The sequence below is a fragment of the Ovis aries genome, chromosome 3 (genome assembly GCF_016772045.2).
Source record: "Ovis aries strain OAR_USU_Benz2616 breed Rambouillet chromosome 3, ARS-UI_Ramb_v3.0, whole genome shotgun sequence".
In the NCBI taxonomy this organism is placed as follows: Eukaryota; Metazoa; Chordata; class Mammalia; order Artiodactyla; family Bovidae; genus Ovis; species Ovis aries.
In genome coordinates, this window is record NC_056056.1 from 77,014,013 (window position 1) to 77,031,594 (window position 17,582).

The 17,582-nt window shown below is 40.8% G+C and overlaps 1 protein-coding gene across 1 annotated transcript; it reads right to left on the reverse strand.

The window, feature by feature from the left end:
* Positions 1-6,837: 6,837 nt before the first annotated feature.
* EPCAM (epithelial cell adhesion molecule) lies at positions 6,838-17,285 on the reverse strand. Its single transcript, NM_001162564.1, is given in 9 exon segments — positions 6,838-7,049; positions 7,745-7,789; positions 9,449-9,649; positions 10,497-10,598; positions 11,797-11,860; positions 12,900-12,965; positions 13,813-14,053; positions 14,329-14,436; positions 17,008-17,285. Coding segments are annotated over 9 exon segments (945 nt in total). The 5' UTR covers positions 17,084-17,285; the 3' UTR covers positions 6,838-7,007.
* Positions 17,286-17,582: the final 297 nt, after the last annotated feature.

Here is a 17,582-nt window from a genome sequence, read left to right on the forward strand (position 1 = left end):
AATTTGGAAAACTCTGCAGTGGCCACAGGACTGGAAAAGGTGAGTTTTCATTCCAATCCCAAAGAAAGGCAATGCCAAAGAATGCTCAAACTACCACACGATTGCACTCATCTCACATGCTAGTAAAGTAATGCTCAAAATTCTCCAAGCGAGGCTTCAGCAATACGTGAACCGTGAACTTCCAGATGTTCAAGCTGGTTTTAGAAAAGGCAGAGGAACCAGAGATCAAATTGCCAACATCCGCTGGATCATGGAAAAAGCAAGAGAGTTCCAGAAAAAACATCTGCTTTATTGACTATACCAAAGTCTTAGACTGTGTGGATCACAATAAACTGTGGACAATTCTGAAAGAGATGGGAATACCAGACCACCTGACCTGCCTCTTAAGAAATCTGTATGCAGGTCAGGAAGCAACAGATAGAACTGGACATGGAACAACAGATTGTTCCAAATAGGAAAAGGAGTACATCAAGGCTGTATATTGTCACCCTGTTTATTTAACTTCTATGCAGAGTACATCATGAGAAACGCTGGACTGGAAGAAACACAAGCTGGAATAAAGATTGCCGGGAGAAATATCGATAACCTCAGATATGCAGATGACACCACCCTTATGGCAGAAAGTGAGGAGGAACTAAAAAGCCTCTTGATGAAAGTGAAAGAGGAGAGTGAAAAATTGGGCTTAAAGCTCAACATTGAGAAAACAAAGATCATGGCATCTGGTCCCATCACTTCATGGGAAATAGAGGGGGAAACAGTGGAAACAGTGTCAGACTTTATTTTTGGGGGCTCCAAAATCACTGCAGATGGTAACTGCAGCCATGAAATTAAAAGACGCTTACTCCTTGGAAGGAAAGTTACCACCAACCTAGATAGCATATTCAAAAGCAGAGACATTACTTTGCCGACTAAGGTCCGTCTAGTCAAGGCTATGGTTTTTCCAGTGGTCATGTATGGATGTGAGAGCTGGACTGTGAAGAAGGCTGACCGCCAAAGAATTGATGCTTTCGAACTGTGGTGTTGGAGAAGACTCTTGAGAGTCCCTTGGACTGCAAGGAGATCCAACCAGTCCAGTCTGAAGGAGATCAGCCCTGGGATTTCTTTGGAAGGAATGATGCTAAAGCTGAAACTCTAGTACTTTGGCCACCTCATGCGAAGAGTTGACTCATTGGAAAAGACTGTGATGCTGGGAGGGATTGGGGGCAGGAGGAGAAGGGGACGACAGAGGATGAGATGGCTGGATGGCATCACTGACTTGATGGACGTGAGTCTGAGTGAACTCCAGGAGTTGGTGATGGACAGGGAGGCCTGGCGTGCTGCAATTCATGGGTTTGCAAAGAGTCAGACACAACTGAGCGACTGAACTGAGCTGAACTGAACTGTAAACTATAACCCGTATGTTTAACCTGCTATGTTTAACATCTTGAGGAATTGCAAAACTGCTTTCCAAAATGCCTGAAACATTTTACATTCTCTTCAGCAATGTATAAGGGTTCTAACTTTACCACATCTTCACCCATACTTGTTCCTGTGTGTCTTTTTGATTCTAGCCATCTTAGTGGGCATGAATGGTATCTTATCGTGGATTTGATTTTCATTTCCTTAATGACTAATGATATTGAGGATCTTTTCATATGCTCTGTATCTTCTTCTGAAAAAATGTTTGGAAATTATATATATGACAAAGGATTTGTATCCAGAATATATAGAGAAATCTTACAACTCAATAATAGATAAATAACCCAATGTAAACATAGGCAAAGAATCTGAAGAAGTCTGTTTTTCAGAAAGATCTTTGGTAGGTTGATATAGGCAACAGATACTCTGTGGTTTGAAAACACAATGTACTATTTCTATTTAAGAAGCTTGATAAAAGGAAAAGAGATAGGAATGGCAGCTTCAGGGTCAGTGGGAATTGTTAGCAGGCAGGGCCATGTTTTAGGATGATCAGAAATAACTGAAATTATGTTATATCTACAGAATGTGTTGTGTTTATTGAGGAGGGAAAACTCTCTTTACTCTCAAGTTCAGTGACTGGGAGAATGTGAGTTTGAGTTAAACTAACAATAGACAGATTAACGGGAGAAAAGGCACAATCTTTATGAATATATACATGGCATCCGGTCCCATCACTTCATGGGAAATAGATGGGGAAACAGTGGAAACAGTGTCAGGCTTTATTTTTTGGGGCTCCAAAATCACTGCAGATGGTAACTGCAGCCATGAAATTAAAAGACGCTTACTCCTTGGAAGGAAAGTTACCACCAACCTAGATAGCATATTCAAAAGCAGAGACATTACTTTGCCGACTAAGGTCCGTCTAGTCAAGGCTATGGTTTTCCAATAGTCATGTATGGATGTGAGAGCTGGACTGTGAAGAAGGCTGAGCACTGAAGAATTGATGCTTTCGAACTGTGGTGTTGGAGAAGACTCTTGAGGGTCCCTCGGACTGCAAGGAGATCCAACCAGTCCAGTCTGAAGGAGATCAGCCCTGGGATTTCTTTGGAAGGAATGATGCTAAAGCTGAAACTCTAGTACTTTGGCCACCTCATGTGAAGAGTTGACTCATTGGAAAAGACTGTGATGCTGGGAGGGATTGGGGGCAGGAGGAGAAGGGGACGACAGAGGATGAGATGGCTGGATGGCATCACTGACTCGATGGGCGTGAATCTGAGTGAACTCCAGGAGTTGGTGATGGACAGGGAGGCCTGGCGTGCTGTGATTCATGGGGTCGCAAAGAGTCGGACACGACTGAGTGACTGAACTGAACTGATACATGCACAGCAGTTCACAGAAATGCAAATATCAAATAATCAGTTGTGTGTGTATATATGTATATATCCTCAAGGTCTTATATATTCTTTTAACAAAGGAGAGAGGATTTGTCCTTCCAGAGATGATACATTTTCAGGAAGTAACCACGAAATATATAGGAGAACTAGTGGAGGACAGGGTTACTGTATCAGGGCCTGGTTATGCAAACTCATCTCAGTGTCAACTCTCCATCTCTGGTTCAAAGAATGATTCAAGGGGAAGTACCTTAACAAAGGGAAATTTATGTCCTGATTTCAGGCACATAAGAGGTGGGTGAAGAATTTTTTCTGCATCTGTTGTAATTTGCCTTTGGCAAAAAACTCTTACACCAAAAGTGGCATATTTGGGGGTAGCATATCCTAACCTTTGTGTTGAAAGAAGTAGAAAGAGTTGAGGCTACAGTGTTAAGAAAGCCATCATGAAAGGGGATCTTAAGCTGGGCCTTGACTAAGTAGAGGATACTGCAGATGTAAGAAACAACATAAGACTATTGCCTTTAAAAACTGTGAATCACTGTGGTGCACCTGAAACGTAGGTAACACTGTACATCAGCTATACCTCAATTAAAAAAAAAAAAAAAGAAAAGATATGGTCAAGCCCAAGCAAAGTATAAAAGGACCTAGGAACAGAAACATTTGAGGAATGGAAAGAAAAATTTTGCATATAGCAAAGTTGGATATATTGGAGTATAATGGGAAATAAAATATATTTTGACCGTTTGTGTTGTTCTGGGAATAATACACAGGAAAGACTGGGAGTGAAGAGAGCTTTATGTTAAGTAAAATTACACCTAGGCAAGTGGTAAAGTTGTGAAATGGAGACAAAGGAGGGACCAAGGGAGGCCAGGCAGAGACCGTAGCTAGAGGACTGGATGCCATTCAGAGACCACTCCTGTGTATGCCATTGGTCTCACCCCACCACTGCCCATGAGAGTTTTCTCAACTGTTTTCCCTTTTTGTCACAAGATTTCAAGTCCTAGGTAGGGATGCCTGTGCCCTAGATGCTCAGGGAAGAGGGAACATCACTGCTCTTAAACTTCTGCAGAGGAAGGTGAAGAATTGGCTCCCACCAATACCATACACAGAATTCTCCCCAAATGGAAGAGGGGATGGGATGCTGGGCAGCCAAAAGGGGAAGGAGCACCCAGTGCAGGGACAGACTGGAGGAGGAAGGGGTAGAAAAATGCTGTGATCAACTTTAGGCAAATTGTTCTGGGAGCAATGTAGCATTTAGGCTAGAGAGGGAATAGATTGGTGGCAAAGTGTGTATGTGTTAGTCACTCAGTCATGTCTGACTCTTTGTGACCCCATGGATTGGGGCCTGTCAGGCTCCTCCATCTATGTCATCTTCCAGACAAGAATACTGGAGTGGGTTGCCATTCATTCTCCAGGGGGATATTCCTGACCCAGGGATCAAATCTGGGTCTCCTGCATTGCAGGCAGACTCTTCACCATCTGAGCCACTGATCTGGGCTAGAGAGGGAATAGGCTGGTGGCAAAGAGTTCAGTATAAATGTGTTAAGGGAAGGCAGATTGGAGGTAGACTTATTCCTGAGGGAGAATCTCAGGGACTGATGACCAAAACGATGGAGAAGGTAAGAGAGAAAAAAGAATTTAGGACTTGATACATGGTGACAATGTCACTAACTGATTCTGAGGATATAAGTGTTGCACTAAGTTTTTGGAGGAAGGTGATGAGGTCATTGGGCACTCCAAGTGGCACAAGTGGAAAAGAATCTGCCTGCCAATGCAGGTGATACAAGAGACCTGGGATCCATCCCTGAGTCGGGAAGATCCCCTGGAGAAGGAAATGGCAACCCACTCCAGCATTCTTGCCTGGGAAATCCCATGGACAGAGGAGCTTGGTGGGCTACAGTCCATGGGGTTGCAGAAGAGTTGGACACGACTTAGCAACTGAACAAGCTCAATTCGCCTTTTGTGCCTGCTCTGAAGCTTTGTCAGAAGAGGGCGCTGGAGCAACACTGCAAGAGGAAAGGGTATTGTTTCCCTTGTGGCACCCACCACTTCCCCCCAGTGCCCAGCTGTGGCAGCACCTAGGGATTCTGCAGCCCTGGGCAGCTGATGGCAGCTTCCCTGAGCACCACCCCAACTGTAAAAGACAGCTTTGTACAGTGCCTTAGGTGTCAGATCTTTCCCTTAGCACCCTAGAACAGGGGTCAACAAACTTCTGTAAAGGGCCAGAGTAGTGAGGCTTTACTTCCCATTAGGTCAGTCTGTCACAATTAGCTGCCCTTGTAGTGAAAAACAGCCACACTCAACACATGAACAAGTCAATGTAGCAGTGCTCCAGTAACTTTGTGGACACTGAAATTTTTATTCCGTGTAATGTTTTACACTATTTTACATATAGTGAAATATCCTTTCCATTTTTCTTCAACCGGTTAAAAATGCAAAAACCTTCTAGCTCCCAGTTTTGAAAACAAGTGATAGACCAGGCTGCAGGCTGTAGTTTGATGACTCCTATTCTTGAGGGCAAATTTTTCCAGTAAATTCCAAAAGATTTTCGACAAGTTCTGCCAGTGCAGCACCACAGGAACTTCTCTGCTCTTCATCGAGCCACAGGTCTCTTCATCAGCCCTCTCCCAGGTCTGAACTCCAGCCCAGGGTGTATACGGTTCCTTCTCTGGGTGCTGTCTCAGAGCTAGGGTAATGGCTGTTCCTTTTATCTACTATTTTCATATTTGTCTATTTATCTTTAAAGTTCTCATTACTTTCGAGGACTGATTTTTGTTGCTGCATAACAAATTATGACAAATTTAGTATCTTAATAAACACCACTTCACTTTCTGAGAAAGGAGTCCAAGCAGTGTCTTTTCATCAGGGTCTCAAGACTGCAGTGAAAATGTCACCAGGGTGCAATCTCATCAAGAGCCATAGACCTCTTCTGAGCTCATTTGAGAATTCACTTCCATGGACTGAGGCCCTCAGCAGCCACGGTTGCCCAGCCATTTCCTGATAGGCGACTCTCTCCAAAACATGGCAGTCTGCTTTACAGTTAACAAGAAAGTACATCTATTTCCACTTTTTGTCTCCTACTTTTAGGCACTCTTTTATAATCTCCCTTTTGAGTCAAGTGAAGAGGGATCATAACTGCATCTGGAAAATCCCTTTGCCTTCGCCATGTAATCTCGGGAGTTATCACCTTATCATATCACAGATCCTGCCCACACTCCAAGGGAAGGAATTCTATAGAGCATATATATCATAGGTAAGAAATCTTAGGGGCCATCCTAGAATTCTGCCTACTACGGAAGGGATAAAAATCATAGGTAAATGCTTAAATACAGCTTTTAAAATTTTCATAGTATTTTCAAAAGTTTCTTATCAAAAAGCAAAAATATTTCAGGATACTTTAACTTCATATAAAATGTTTGTACCATAATTATTCCATTGAAAAACTGGTGCTTCTAATACAACCAACCATGGAATTCACGTTCCACAACACTGTCCATCAATGCAGCCTTAAGGTATTAGTCTGCCAAAATGCCACTTTGTCTGAAATAGAATCTTAGATGGATTCAGAATAAAATTGCTTGTTTTTTCTGTGTAGAAGTTATACATTACATTATAAATTTTATATTGAGTATACATGATTATCTGGAGGAGGAAATGCCAACCCACTTAGCACACATACAAGCACACATCCGTGATTATAAGGACTCAAGCAAATTCTAATTTGTAGCTAGCATTGAGAGCATTTCTTAACGTATTATCTTATGTGTATACTATGAAATTTGATTCCGTGTGATTCAAAAGTTAAACTTTTTTTAGTGTTTATTTCATAGTTCATAAAAAAAGTTATATGTACAAGACTCAAAGTAAGTAGGAAAGCAGCTATTTAATCACAAATGGACAAGACAGTAGTCATTCAGACTACTGTGGAAGCATATTTAATGCATGCCCTTCAATGTTAGGCATAAATAATTCAAACTATCAGTCCAAATTCTGGGTTTTAGATCTGTATCTATAGGACACTTGTAGTCAAATTTTAAGATTGGTAAAGTCAATTTCAAACTGTTTATATTTTGAGTACAGGTTTAACTAGTACAAACATATGATGTTAACTAACAACACAACAGTGGTCTTCAAAGATCTTCTCTTTGCCCCATGCGCATGTTTATAATCTGAGTGTGTTTACTAATTTCCCTTCTTGTAGTTATTCTTCAAACTGGTTTATGCATTGAGTTCCCTATGCATCTCACCCATCTCCTTTATCTGAAATAAGAGGGGAAAAGAGAAAAAAAATTTTAATAATTTTTCAATTTTTTGTTCATTCTGAAAATAGCTTAAAAAACAAAAAGCAAGAAAATTCTCTTCTACATTTATGACATTTAAATTTTTTTTTTAAGTGTACTACAAGGAAATATACATTGAATACATGATCCAAATTGCTTTTTAGTGATAAGATGGCCAGTCAGACAGAAGTAGAAGGTAAGCTAAATATTTAAGGAAGAACCATTTTCTATTATCAGTCTTTTTTATGGGTGAAGGAATTGAACTTTAAAATTAAATGATTTTTGTCTCAGGCTGCAAAATTAATTGTAGACAGAACCAAGACAAGGTAATGACAGCTACTCCAGATGGCAAACATCTCGCTGTGTGGCAAGTGTGGGACTGACACTTTATACAGATCACTCTATTTAATCCTTACAAAGGGTCTGTACTATCATCCCATCTTACAGATAAAGGAAACACAGAGGCTTAAAGGAAGTTAAACAACTCACCCAGCTATTAAGTGGTCAGAATTCAATATAATCTGGTCTGTACTGTGAGATTCTCCCTAAGATCCTAAGGTCTACACTATAGGGACTCAAGTGTAGTTGAGATCCATTAGTGTCTAGAAGGTATAGTGATTATGAGGAATAAGAAATTAAACATGGGCCTTTTAATTAATTAAATAACCCACTTACCTCAGCTTTCTCATACTTTGTCATGCTTTTCTTTCTGGACACAACCTAAGTGGAAGAAAAATGATTACTATTTGAGGACTGCTACCCAAACAAAAAGTTAGTCTAAACTGACATACATACTTTTAATGAACACAATTCTGATCTGAACAAATTTTATTTTAAAATCCATAGATATCGGTTTTAAATGCATCAAGAAAACAATGAACAATCTTCAGTGAAATTTAACAGCCTAGTGTTCATTCTTCCACATCTTGTTCCGTCCTAATACAAATATAACATGTATGCATGCAAGTTTTGGGGGTCTAAAAATGGGACCATGCAATATAATTTCCCTCTTTACAAAGCCTGTATCCACATCACAGGAATTCTTCCAGATCAAAAGCTATGGATAGAACTCTTTCTCTTTAGTAGCCATTTTGTTCCACAGCATGGATGCCCCAGAGTTTACTTATCCATTCTCCCCTGGATGTATACTCAGGCTGTTTCCAGATTCATCCTTACTAGCAACATAATACATGACCTTGACCATGCTTCCTTATTACTTGTGCTTTTATTTCTGTAGGATAATTAGATTCCTATGATCAACCTTTCATGTATTTATTTGCCGTCTGGAATTCCTTTTCTGTAAATTGTCTACTCACACCTATTACCATTTCTTTAGTTTCATCAGTTTGTAAGAACTCTTTATATATTATGCATAAGAACCTTTGTTTGTTTTATTCATAGTGAATATTTTCCCTGAGCCTATCATTGATATACATTTTTTTTTCACTTTACAGCATCTCTGCCATACAAAATACTTAATTTCAATGAAGTCAAATATATGACTTCCTTCATGGACTCCAGACTTCCCACCTTACTTGGTTTCTTTTACTACAAGGTTGTACAAATGTTTCATAAATTAATTTTGAGACTTATTTTACTCTTTAACATTTTGAACTATAACCCATCCAGAATTTGTGTTTGAACACAAGTGAACTGGCCCACTCCTTTTGTGCTGCTGTGCTTCAGAAGGTGCTATTCACACACAGCTGAGCAATGTGGCCAGCTCTGGTGGGGTGAAATAGGAATCCATCTTTTGTTTTCTTCCAGATGGATAGCAAAAAACTGTAAGCTGTCGTATACCCTCAAATCTACGTCTTTACTGTCACATTGGTAAGATTTCCTTACGTGTCTACAACAAACCCTGCTTCCTCAGGTGATATGGTCTTCTTCTGAAGTACTGCTAAGTTCAATTTACTATTTATTTAAACTGTGGCTTCATGTTTATCTCTTTTAACTCTTTTTTATGCTAACATTGTGTTTCAGTGTTAACATGTGTCCACAATGTGTTCAATGAAATGCAGTTTAATCTCACTGAGTGGTTTGGAAATTCAGATTATTTTGCACTTAACCTGGCAAGAGTGTTAAATTGTACTCCTCTGTGCAGTGAGGACAACTAAAGGACACTGGCTACTCACTGGCAACATAACCGATCTTTGAAGGGCTCAGCTACAAGCTTTTCTCAGATCAGCATCCTTTCTTGCTTCATAAGGCTGACCATTTTACCAAAAGGGGCCAGAAATTCATTTAGCATAAAGGAGTACACAAATGAAGATTTTGTTTCATTAACTTATTTTCAACATGGTTGAGGCTCTTTCATATTATCACCATCTTCTTGAAAGAAAAGATCCTTAAATGAAATTTTACTTGTTCCAAACTCACCAGCACAATGATTCCAGCAATAATTGCTACTACCACAACCACAATGACGGCAATAATACCAGCTTGTAGACCCTGCATGGAAAATTCAGGTGGTTTTTCATCAACATAGTAAATTGAAGTTCGACCAGGATCCAGATCCAGTAGTTCACCATTTACTTTCAGGTCCATCCTTTTGGAATGGAACAAGGATTCATCTTTAACCTATATTGAGGAGAAAAGCAATTTAAAATAGTTAAGAAAAACCTACCACAGCCATGAATTATGTGCCAATTATGTACCAAAAGAACTGCTGCCAAGAATCTTTATGGTTTTGGTGATAACAGTCTCACCCATTGAAATTAAAAAAAAAAAAATTTCATGACAGGAAATTTCCAAACATATATAAAAGTAAAAATTATAGTATCATGAGGTCCATATACCTATTACTCAGTTTCAATAATATATAAACAGGGCCAATTTTATCTGTTCTTCCTTCTATCCCAACCCCCTAGCCTCCCCTTGGCCTGGGTACTTTTTTGGTTTTCTTGGCTACACTGGACAGTTTATGAGATCTTAGCTCCATGACCAGAGACTGAACTTGGGCCCTTGGCAGTGAAAGCACAGAGTCCTAACCGCTGGATGGCCAGGTAATTCCCTAGCCTGGTTATTTTGAAGTGAATCCCAAATTTCATCAGAAAATAGCTCACTTTAGTATATTAAAGTTTAAACACACATTTTAATCCCACCAGTTAAACAGCAATTTTTACAGAATCTCTTGTTCATAGAAATTATAGTAGGGAAGACGACTCACAAGCTAAATAACTGCCAAAGAGGTAACAAGAATCATAAGAGAGAAGATATTCTAGGCATAACAGTTTGATAAAAAGGCATAAATATATGAACAAGTAAAAAAGTGTATAAGAAAGGTGCATGTGAATGAAAAGGAGGACAAAGTTAATTACCACATGAGAACCACTTGGAGAAGATTTATTCATAATGGTTGATCTAAAAGTAGAGAAATAGATGAAAGACATTTCTAAAACAGGGATAAAATAAAGATTATACTCACATCTTTTTCAAAATAATAAGCCACATCAGCAATATCCACATCATTCTGAGTTTTCTGAGAAGAATTTTGTACCAGATCAATAGTGATAACATCATTCTCATACTGGCGGGGCGGGGAGTAAAAAATACAAATTAATCTTACTATAACAAAAACTGTATGAAAATATGAAAATATCATTGTTCAACAATCAGAATATTCAGTGTTTGACTGTCTGTAACCTGCATACGCTGGTGTTTCTTGTCATTAGTGGATAATTTGGTTTATCATTAACAATAACATCAAAGTCTTTGGAAGGTTTTAAATCAATCCAAGGGATAGAATAAAACAGCAATGCAAACAAAGATAATTATAGTTTTTTTTCAAAAGAGAATTTTCTTTTCCTGAAAAGATTTTGAATAAGATATTAAAGTACCTCACTTACTAAAATGCTAAAGAAATGCAATCCAAAAGCATTTACCATGTTCTGCTTTTAGGAAAGAAAAGAACATATATATCCCTACCAAAAAGTCTTTTAAAAAATGATACCAATTTTTTGCCTTCAAAGAATTCCATCACACTATTCGAGCATTTTTCAAGTAGAGTTGAAAGAGTTAAGAAAGGGCTAACTGGTTAAAGACTAGCTCCTGAAACCAAAGACGACAGGACTAAGTAGCATCCTAAAGTAAGTAGTCAATCCTAAAGCAACTAGTCAGTCCTAAAGGAAATCAACCCTAAATATTCACTGGAAAGACTGATGCTGAAGCTGAAGCTCCAATACTTTGGCCACCTGATGTGAAGAGCGACTCACTGGAGAAGACCCTGATGCTAGGAAAGATTGAGGGCAGGAGAAGGGGGTGACAGAGGATGAGATGGTTGGATGGCATCACTGACTCAGCAGACATGAGTGTGAGCAGACTCCAGTCAATAATGAAGGACAGGGAAGCCTGGCCTGCTGCAATCCATGGGGTCGCAGAGAATTAGACACAACTGAGCAACTGAACAACAATAACAACAAAAGTAAATATTGCCAAAAGCAACCAGAGAGAGATTTTCCAAGGTAAAAAGACTGGCATGTGCTGGGGAAACTAAGAGACACTACCTTTTCTGTAAGGGTAAACTGAGGTTTTACAAGAGTATGGAAGAAAAGCAATAAACAGGGGATTCTTTAGATTAAGAGCCCAGGGCTTATAGTGTTATTCAAATACAGTTCAACCACTATCAAAAATCATACCCTAAAAAAAAAAAAAAAAATCATACCCTAACCAGACTGTCCAACCAACTCTCCGTTAAAGCCCATCTGCTTCAAAAAAAAAAATCTCACCAGAATATTTGTGATATATTTTGGATCCAGTTGATAACGGCTTGTGATTACCTCCTTGAGTGCACTGTAAATAGAAAAAAAATTATGCCATTTTGCAACTATCATCAAAACAATCCATATTCCAAAAATAATAATTCACATTGATGCAAAAACTGTTGCGTTCTAGTTTTAATAGAAACAGGACATTTACACAGTATCCAAGTACCTGCTCACAGATTATATTAATTACAAAGAGAAAAATGGTAACTCCACAGAGGAGAAACCTCGTGGACCCCGACCACAGTTAACATCACTAGTGAAGGCACAAGCTGACCTTGTGTGCCTCCCAGTGTGAAGTACTGAGAGGGACACAAGGTCATTGTAAGTAGTTTTTTTGTCAAAAATGCATTACTTGTATTTAATTATGAGGAAACATGAGACCAATCCAAAACTGAAGCACAGTCTATAAAATAATTTGGCCATACTCTTCAAAAATATCAATGTCATGGTTTATAATTTGAATATTAAAATTTTCAATTTTACTGGAAACACAAAGGCCAAAGCAGTGTTCCATATTTAAAGAGACTGAACGGTCCTAACAACTAAATGCATGATCATAGACTGGGTTCTGAGTTAGAAGGGAAAAATTTGCCACAAAAAATATTGGGAAAACTGGAACAATGTGGTTTAATGTTAAATTTCCTGAATTTGATAACTGTACAGTGATTATGTCAGAGAATGCCTTTTTTTTTTCCTAGGAAAAGATACACTATAGTATTTAGGGACCAGGATGCATGTTATCTAGAATTTGCTCTCAAATGGTTCTGCAGAAATAATATTTATACACAGATCGATACAGAAAGTACACACACACATGCATACTCATATAAAATACGGCAAAATCTTCACTGGTGAATCTGAGCAAAGGTTACTGTGTAAGAATCTGTACAATTCTTGTACCTCTATCTTTTAAAGTTAAAAAATACTATTTATATTATCCTATGTTTCAGAAATATGAAAAAGTAATGAGACTTTATCTAACGGTGTAAGATGGAAGATCTGAGTATCAACTGTACAAATATAATGCATTTAATAGCACTTACAAAAAAAAAAATAGCACTTACGACTGCAAACTTTGAAGATCATAAGGTTTTTCCCTTGTTTTGTGTTTTAGTTCTATGATGATCCAGCTATAAAGAGACAGAATTGATTAAACATAACAATGCTGCCTTTTATATTATTTTCTTAATAAGCTAATACCAAAATTCCCACATGGAATTACAAGGAAATTAACAGAAAAAGGATCTATACTATAGATATGCCCTTAATTTCTTCCCTGGCCCTCAGACATTGTCTATAAAGAACTCAGCCATTCTAACATAGACCTTCTGGCCACCACAGTCAAGATCACGTAAAGTCAAGGCTTAGCTGGTCATGTTGGGCCACATTCAAGTGAAAAGACAAAAAGGCACTGAGAGAAAACAGAACAGTGGCCACAGGCCTCCAGAAGACAGAAGTGGAGAGAGTGCCTGCCTTGGCTAGGGTAACTTTCCAGTCTCAGTCTCTCCCAATAAAATCTTTTTGGCTTAAACTAGCTGGAGTGTGTTTCCATTCCTCTTCATTACATAATCCCTAAAACAACCATATCTCACTTTAAAATACAATAAATAAGCAAATATATGAGTAGCTTAAATTGTTCATGTACACTGAACACCAATCCAACTTTAAAATACTGAACAGTGTTAAGTAAAAATATATAAGCAAAAGGAAAAACATTTAAAAATAAGATATAATACATTGCTAGTAAATTCACAGAAGATCTCTGGAAGGTTAAGGCATGTGACATGAATTCTACAGAAGTAAACTGAGCAACTAGGGGGTTGAGATGGGATAGGATTGAGATGGGATTGTCACTGTCCACTCTTTTCTATCTTTTGAATTCTAAATCACAAAATCACATTACATATTCAAAAGTACATTTAATTAAATGAATTAAAAAAGCGTGAAAACAAGTAATATAGAGGCAGCCCAACTCACTAGGTCCTCACTGGCTCGGAGCAGGAGATTTCACTGTCCTTATCAGTTCTTCTGACCCCAGCAGTGTTCACACACCAGCACGTGGAGGTGCCGTTGCACTGCTTGGCTTTAAAGAGCCCTTTGTCGTCACACTCGGGATCATAGAGCCCGTCATTATTCTGGATGGCGCCCTCTGGTTTCCTTCTTCTCCCGGACTTTGAGTGACTCATTTCTGCCTTCATCACCAAGCATTTAGTAGCCACTGAAAGGAAAGTATCATCCCAAACTGAAAAATAACTGCAGTTTTGTGTTTAAAGAAAAAAATTCACTCCAAATTCCTAGGGCCAAAGATTATTACAGATTTTTATAAGTTTTCATGTTCACTTTCTAAATCGTAAGAAACTTCAAAGATGAGATAATGTTGACAAAATAGCATGATTCAGATCTGAGCCAATTAAACACTTCCACCTCAAGACATATCAATTAAAGAAGTATAAATCAAATAAAACTTAAAGGCAATGAGGATATTCTACTCACATTTTGTGCAAATGACGGAATGTTGAGTACCAACTGAAGTACACTGGCACTGACCGAGCGCGTTCACAGAGCAGTTTGTGGTCAGTTTGTAGTTTTCACACACACATCCTGGTGGGGGGAAAATATCCACTTTAAAAATGAGGATGCAACTATCAACTCTGATGTTGAATCAGCTAAGTTATGTTCTGACAATAGTCCCCAGGTTACGGGACACACAGCCTGAAGAGTGGTCCTGAATGTTTAACATTTCAGCTACAATTGAAGTGGCTGACACAATGCTAAATAGGCAGTCTAATTTGCATGCTTTCCTACTTTTCTTTTTTAAACCAAGAATAAACCCTCCAAACACCAGATTCGGCTTTGCCTCTTCATGATACTCCCAGACTCAGCTTCTTCCCTCCTGTCCTGCTAAACACTCGCCTGCTGGTCATGACTCTTCCTCAAAATCAACAACACACTACTATATTTAAAATAATCAATAAGGACCTACTGTATAGCACAGGAACTCTACTCAGTATTTTTTAATAACCTATATGGGAAAAGAATCTGAAAAAATGGATATATGTACCTGTATAACTGAACCACTTTGCTATATACCTGAAACTAGTATGTTATAAATCAACTAGATCCCAGTATAAAGTAAAAATTAAGTTTAAAATGCCAATTCTAGGATCTATGAATAACTCACATTACTTCCCTCTTCCCATCCTTTAAATAATAAGAGATACTTCTTCTGAGACTTAATGGAAACGTACTCAATCCCTGGACAATTTTGTGTCTTGGAAAAATTATATTTTCAATTGAATTGGGAGGTACCGCTTTCCTAACTAAATTAAATCCTAGTATCTGATTTTGAAAGTGCTATTAAGCAGCCCATCCTGGATGTCAGTTTAATATTTATATTTTTGACTATCTCAAAAGCTCATTTTAACTTCAAACTGACAAGTCCATTTAATTTCTTTTATTAGTCTAGATAAGAGAGTGTGAGATTATAAACAAACACTAACTTTAACAGGCTGAAGAACTGATATATTGAAACTTCATATCAAGTTGTCTTTAATTTTTCCTGTTTAAATTATAATCAATATGAACCACCTATATAATCTGTCCATCACTAAACTCAGTATTGGGGTCACAAAAAGAAAGTCTAGTGGCTGTCCTCAAGGAGTTAAAAATCTTACACGGCACTATGCTATATACCTGCTCAGGGAACAAAGTTATGCCTCAGTTCAGTTCCGTTCAGTCGCTCAGTCGTGTCCGACTCTTTGCGACCCCATGAATTGCAGCAAGCCAGAAAAAGGAGAGTGAAAAAGTTGGTTTAAAGCTCAATATTCATAAAGTTATGCCTAAACATCGTGAAATTTTAAAACGACAATCAGGCACACACTTTCTGAACATACTCCTACAGCAGCTGTTATCACTTTAAAGCAATTTGTTTTGGTCCTGCCGCAGGGCATGCGGAATCTTAGTTCCCCAACCTGAGGTCCTACCCAGAGCCTTCTGCAGTGGAAGCATTGAGTCTTAATCGCTGGACCGCCAGAGGATTCCCACTATAAAGCAATTTAAAATCAAGTATTTAGTCTCAGACTGAACTTGAAATAACATGAGTTGATTAAACTGCATTATTTTGAAAGTATAATGAATTAGGCCGAACCCTGTTGGTGAGACTATAAAAATAAAAGCCTCTCCAGAAATCTGGTTAAACGACACCTCACTGCTAGCCACCACCTTACAAATAAATCAAGAGATGGCGGCCAAGATGTTTATTCCAGAGTAAGAAAACCTGGAATCAAATTACACGTCCAAGATTAGGATAATGATGCGACCTTCCCGGCTATAGATTGTTTTATATCATTTTAATCGTGTTTTTCAAGACTAAAGGAGAGGGAAAATTGAATACAATGTGGGGGGTGAGGACGGAGGGGATCAAGACCTAAAACAATGTGTTTAGGTTTAGGGTAATGTTTAGAGCAAAGTCTGAAAGAAAAATATATCTAATTATTAACTACAGGATTCTTTTAAAATGGTGGCATTATTGTTTTGACTCTTTACGATTACCGATATAGCTGGATTTGCTACAATAAACTTGGCATTACTTATAGAATCCTTAAAGAGAAAATATCCATACACCGGGTAGTCAGGGCCCAGGAGGACGCCCCGTCCCCCCCCCCCCCCCCCCCCCCCCCCCCCCCGCACAGGTGCATAGCGGCCCCAGAGGCCTCGCCGCAGTCACCGGCCCCCGCCTGAGACACATCCGGGGCCCGCCGCAGGTGCCCGGGGAGGGGCGGGGCCGAAGGCCGCCGTGGCAGAGTCCCCTCCCGGCCCGGGCAGGTTTCCGCCTCGACAAAACCTCGAGTGCGCAGGGGCCGGAGGAGGTGGGCGCGCCGAGGCGGCGGCGAACGAGGCCGCTCAGTTCCCTACCGGTCCCCCCGCCCCGGCCCTGGGCCATCTTCCCAGAGAGGCGAGCAGAGCGCCAAGCGAGGCTGCTCCCTCCCGCCGCGCGAGTGGGCGCCTTCCCGCCACCTCCCACCCTCAGGGGGCCTGGGCAGCCCCGCGCCGTCCATCTCCAGGCGGGAAAGCGCGGCCCCTTCCCCGCAGTCTCCATCTAGGGCACCGAGGACCGCCACCGCCACCACCACCGCCGCCCGGTCCTCCTATCCCCACGACTCCGCTCCTCACCTTCCTGGGCAGCGGCCACCGCCGCCGTCGCCGCGGCGACCAGGAGCCCGAAAGCGAGGACCTGGCGGGGCGCCATGCTGCGCGCGCCGAGGACCAGGGCGCTAGAGCGCGAGGGCTCCAGGCGGGTCGAGGGCTGCCGCGAGGACGAGCGGACAGAGTAGGTCGTCGCACGCCACTGGCCGGCCGGACGGCGTGAGGCGTGGGACGCGCGGGTCCGCGTCGAGAGGACTGCAGCGAGGTGCTCGGGGGTCAGACGACCGTGCTAGCTGGCCGACGGACTGCGCGATTTGGGCGCGCGGTAGAGCGGAGCAGACCTGCTCGACCTGGCAGCCCCGCCCCCGGCCCCGCCCCGGTCTCTGCCCGCGGCGGCTCACCTCCGCCGGCCGGTTCTCCGCGTTGCCACCGCCGGGGGGCGGGGGCAGGGAACAGGATCCCCTCCCCTCCCCCACCCGGGGCGCGGCCGTTGGGATACCACCCTCTTCCCAGGTGTGCGCCCTGTCCGCCCGGTCCCCGCCGCCTCCGGGGGCCTCCTCCCGCGGCGGCCGGTGAGGTGGGAAGGGTGGGACCCTGGGGAA